At 39.6% G+C, this 5430-nt stretch overlaps 1 protein-coding gene across 1 annotated transcript; it reads left to right on the top strand.

The window, feature by feature from the left end:
* Nucleotides 1-593: 593 nt before the first annotated feature.
* Nucleotides 594-4752, top strand: dmbx2 (diencephalon/mesencephalon homeobox 2). Its single transcript, XM_033622591.2, has 4 exons — nt 594-715; nt 1365-1552; nt 2839-3014; nt 3740-4752. The coding sequence occupies exons 2-4, from the start codon at nt 1372-1374 to the stop codon at nt 4274-4276; spliced, it is 894 nt and encodes a 297-aa protein (XP_033478482.1). The 5' UTR covers nt 594-715; nt 1365-1371; the 3' UTR covers nt 4277-4752.
* Nucleotides 4753-5430: the final 678 nt, after the last annotated feature.

The raw sequence follows: 5430 nt of genomic DNA, 5'->3' as shown, positions 1-5430 counted from the left end.
CCAGCAGTGGAGCATAGTTTATAAAATGTACCAGAAGTGATGGTGATGAAAATTAGAGGACTTCACGGTGGTGATGATTCGATGTTTTTCCTGTTTTCTGTTCCTGGGAAGACTTCTAATTTAGCTCAGCTGGATTTTTAGGGAAATAGTTCTCATTGAGGAGGGTTCAGATTAACTTCACATGGTGACAGTTTATGGGCAAAATATGGTGCCTGTTAGCAAAACAAACCCTTAGAGAAAAACCCCCTCCGAGGGGAGACTGTCAAAGCCAGCGGTCTGGGAGAAAGAGGACTGAGAAGGAGAGCACAATCAAAGGCTGTTATTTTAATCTGTCCTGCCTCGGAGATTAGCCGACCACATTGTTTTAATTGTTTTAACGGGAGGGAATGAAACGTTCGCTTATAGGGGGATCCTTGGCATAAATCTCTCAAGTTCAATAGTTTCAAAAACTTGAGCTCCTTGCAACCCCCCTCTCTTCCCTCATCCCACCTAATCCCGGCTAATACCTTTCTTTCTATTGGCTAATGGCTGAGGGGAGCCTGGGTAAATGCTTCTTAAATAGTCGTGGGTGAGAATGGTTTCGGAGAATTAGATCTGTGCCACGACAAAGAGTGCTGGTGTGCGAGGATATAAGGCAAAAACTGGACTACACAGCTCGGCAGTGTCAGACTTCTGTGCGTAAAAGCGCACCTGGATCTCACGCTCTGGATCTCAGGTAAACAGCCAAGGACACTGCAACACCTGTGCGGAGAGAGGGGTTTTTACATGTTTTCATCACGGAAAACGTCTCTATAGTAAGGGAGAATTCTTGTGTATGATGGAAATCAACGAAATCAGACTTTTTAGTTGTAAAATTTGAGTTTAAAATACTGCTTTTATGGATATGTTACGCAAAATAGGTGCAAAGTTGGGTGCAGAACTTAGTTTAAGAGGAAAGATGTCGCCAAATTCGTAAGAAATTTAATAATAGACTAATGATAACGCTCATTATTTTCCTTCTTAATATTTTCCAACCGAATTCACAATGTGAAAAGTCACCAAAGAAATAACAAGGATAGGAGAAGGTAATAATGATAGATTGGAGAGCAGTGACAAAAACTGTTGGTCCTTCTAATAATGACTCATGTTCTCTCACAGATTTTTCACTCCTGCAATTTATCAGAGTAACATATGATAACATCTTTATTCATTCATTGTCCTTGATGTGATAATTATGTCCTTTAACAGGTGTATTTATGAAGTTTTAGAAACTTTGCCTAGGGTTTAACAGTGGGAGCATGCTGCATTTCTTCTTCAAATCTTAATGCTATTATTTTATAAAATGCACCCCTCAGTCAGTAAAATAAGTCTTTCTGTTTCCTTAGATTCAGTATGAACTCCTTGAATTTCTGCGGGACGTCCAGCGGTGGAGTTGGTGGTGGTGGTGTGTACCCCCTCCACGGTGTTAACTCCATGCTGTTCGACCTGCACCACCAGATGGCGGAGCAGTACCATGTTTACTCTGCAGCCAGCCCCACAGTGCACACTCTCTCTGTGGCTGAGAGACTGGCAGGTGGGTCATCATCGTCCTGTTGCACTCAGAGTGACTGAAGAACTTTAGTGTCACAGATTAGTCTAAGGTTTAGAATTATTTTCTCTTCTCCAGGACTATGTTGCTGTTTAATGATTAAATATGTGTTAATAGTTGATACACAGTGATGTTATAAATAGAGAAATGGTTAATGATGTCCAGCTGATGATCATAATAGGAATAAACAGTAGATTACAAACAATGTAAATTAAAAAAAAATGAACATTGATTTGATTTCAGTGACTGTGGTGGAAAGTAACTAACACATTTACTCAAATACTATACTTAAGTACCATTTCTTTTTTTAGATAATTTACATAATTATTTCTGTTTTTACTACATTTCAGTGGCAAATGCTTTACTTTCTGCTCCACTACATGTATTTGAGAACTCTAGTTTCTAGTTTGTAGCTCCTCAGAGGTGAAATACAAGCAACAGTATCCATCAAGTAAAGGAAGTGGACCCACCTTTTCCAGCTACAACATTAAAGTGATGAACTCATGAATGCACTAACACTTTTAAAACAATAATATAATGGAAACGTTATTCTGAAATGGGCCATTCTGCATAATAAATACTTTTACTTTTGGTACTTTGAGTATATTTTGATGCCGATGCTTTTGTACTTTTTATTAGGAAAATATTTGAATGCAGGACTTTTATTTGTAGCAGAGTATTTCCACACTGTGGCATTGCTACTTTCACCTAAGTGAAAGTTCTGCATACGTCTTCGACTGGTTGCTTTGCAAATAAAGATTTTATAAACAGAAATACATTGTTTTAAAGGGATTTTAGTGCCAAGCAATATATGAATTAGTTAAACCAAGCTCCATTTCAACCAGCTCCAACACTGCAATGTTACTTCCAGATTTATGCACTTTGTTGCCTTATTTATTGATAATACTTATACTGTAGTACTTATATTGGAGTATTTTTCATGTTTGGTATTACTACTTTGACTAAAATAATCTTTATACTTCTTCCACCACTGTTGTTATATCTGGCATCCACCTGATACAACTACTGCAAAGCCTCCTATCATACCATACTTTACAGATTTCTGCTTTTTCAAGTAAAAGTCTGCAGGTGAAACCTCTACTGCATGCCTGATAACACAGAAAAACAACATAGAAATATGGAAGTAGCCTAAATAGCAAATAACTTCCCTGTCATGCTCCCTGTTACAGTGAGTTGTAGAGAACTTGCTGCTGACTCAATGTATTAAAGTATTTTGGTGCTGACTGTTTGTTTCTCTCTGTCCTGCCCAGAGCTCATCCTGGAGGCTCGGTATGGCAACCAGCAGAAGCAGCGCCGCAGCCGCACAGCGTTCACAGTGTCGCAGCTGCAGGCTCTGGAGAAAGCCTTCCAGCAGACTCAGTACCCAGATGTCGGCATGAGAGAGAGGCTGGCTGTCTGCATCAACCTGCCCGAGGCTCGCATTCAGGTGAGAGCACACGTGACTGTAAACCTGCTGAAGCCAATAATATTTGTAGTTGTTAAATTATGTAAATATTTAGCCGGGAAGCATGAATAAAAACACTTTTGATTTTGATATAGATTCTCAGACATTTAACTTTAATATGACCAGGAAAGTGCGTCATATGAATGAACACAAATACTTCTTATTTTAAGGAATGATACAGCACAGCAAATCTACACATACTTGTAGTCGTGGAAAGTAACTAGGTAACTAACTTTTACTCAAGTACTGTACTTAAGTATGATTTTGAGGTACTTATACTTTGCTTTAACTTATTTAAGAGGGAAATATTGTTCTTTTTGCTCCACTACATTGATTTAAAAGCTTTACTTTGCAGATTCAGATTATTAAAAACAAAATATAATCAACTAGTAAATCATGATGTATTATTGTAGATTAAATTACCAATCAGTTTATAAAGCACTTAAAATTAGCTATACATTTACAAGCTACAACATTAAAATTATGTAAGCATAAATGTAATGTGGCAATAATTCTATCCAGTAATATAATACACAGTACGGGTCATAATAGGCAATGTTCCATAATAAATACTTTTATTTCTATTATCTTTGACAACCCTTCATATCTCAAAAAGATAACTGGAATTCTATGCTTGTAACTGCCCTGAGTATGAATTGTGCCATATAAATCAATTCATCTTTGCTCTTTTACTCCCACTTGCCCAGGTGTGGTTCAAGAACAGGAGGGCAAAGTTTCGCAAAGGTCAGAGGTGCTCCCCGCTCTCCAGAGACCAGAGTCTGGAGGAGGCACCACATCACAGCACAGTGGGACAGGAGGAAGTCAGGACAGAAGACAAACAGGACATCACTACATCACACACTGACAGAAACCTCCCTCCTCCTCACTGCTGTCCTCCCCCTCCTCCTCCTCCTCCTTCTCTTCCTCCTCATGTGGATAAAACCAGGGATATTTGCACACCTCTAGCTCCTTCAGACTCTGATGTAACACGGTGCCCCCTCCGCCTTCACTCTCCTCCGCTTTTCCCCTTCATGACAGGGGAGCGCTATAGCCACCCGCCTCACCAGCCGCTTGTAGGAGTGCTGTCCACTGACCTGGCCCTTCCCCCTTTGTTCTGGCCCATCATACAGCAGCATAGCTCCGCCCTGGGGGTTCATCCATCATCAGTTACTAAAAACTGTAGCCTCTCCCTTCAGACTGCATGTTCCAGTAAAGCTGTGCCTCGCCCTCACCTGGGGCTGTAACTGTAGACCAGTACACCTTGGCCCCAGATCTCTGCTCCTTGTGGACACAGATACACCTCAAGCAGCCCTGTGTGGGAAAAGATAAGGAAGAGAAGGACTTGTTCTTGTAAACCTGACTAAGGACAAAATATAATCTTTATTTAGAGAGCTTTATTGAATACCTACTTGTCTGCAGAGATGTAAAGCTGTACAGTCACATGCATCCAAGTCTAATTTGGGTCTGCTTCAATTAACACCTACAGGTTGGTTTTAGTTTGCCAGTGGTATGAGTTTGCCTGATGGAGGCTGTTGTTTCATCCATCACAAGCAGCATAAAACACCACATTTAAAGATTTTGTTGTGTCCTTCAGCATTATTAAGCTAGCTTCACTGAGAAGTAGCTACACAGTAATAATGATGGGAAAAGGAGTTAAGGGAATTTCCTTATTGTAACTACTGCCACAAAGAAATGTGAAATAAAGTTATTTGTACCTGAAGTCTCTGTTTAGTTTTTGTCCTTTTGGTTATAAAGAGGTTTAGTAGTATTGCCAGTTGGAGGGGTTTCACTCAGGAGAAGAATTTTATATATTATTTTTAGCCTTTCAGAGGTCTCTTCAAGATAAATATGCAAACTCTTTGATATCAGGCTGGGTGATGATTCAATTTTATCATCTATCAACAGAAGAATTGATTTGTGGATTATGAGATGACAACAGGCACCTACACAGATATACATCAGAGCAACAATGACAGACTTTGTGATGGTTTTTCCTCTCATTTATGTTGTTTTGCATCTTTTTTGTAGTTGTTATGCATCTATATGTGGTTTTGTGTCCCCGTAGTCGCTTTATGTCTCTTTGAGATAATTTTGTGTCTTTTTTTGTTCATTTTGTGTCTCTTTGTGGCTTCTTTGCCCTTTTTTGTGGTTATTTTGTGTCTATTTGCAGTTCCTTTGCATCTTTTTGTGATCATTTTGAGTTTCTTCCTGGTCAGTAAGAGTCTCCTCAAGCGTGGTGAGGGCAAGGAGGGCCCCTGACACTTTGGGCCCCACATGGGCCTGTGACTGGTAGGCCCATTCAGTAATCCATCCATGGTGGAAATAAATGTTTTGATGAATGGATCACAACATGCCATCATTTTAGTCTGTTTGATTTTTCTTTATGTGATTTTGCATA

The sequence above is a fragment of the Epinephelus lanceolatus genome, chromosome 6, assembly GCF_041903045.1.
Source record: "Epinephelus lanceolatus isolate andai-2023 chromosome 6, ASM4190304v1, whole genome shotgun sequence".
NCBI classification, from domain to species: Eukaryota; Metazoa; Chordata; class Actinopteri; order Perciformes; family Serranidae; genus Epinephelus; species Epinephelus lanceolatus.
This window is presented reverse-complemented; position numbering and strand designations above follow the sequence as displayed.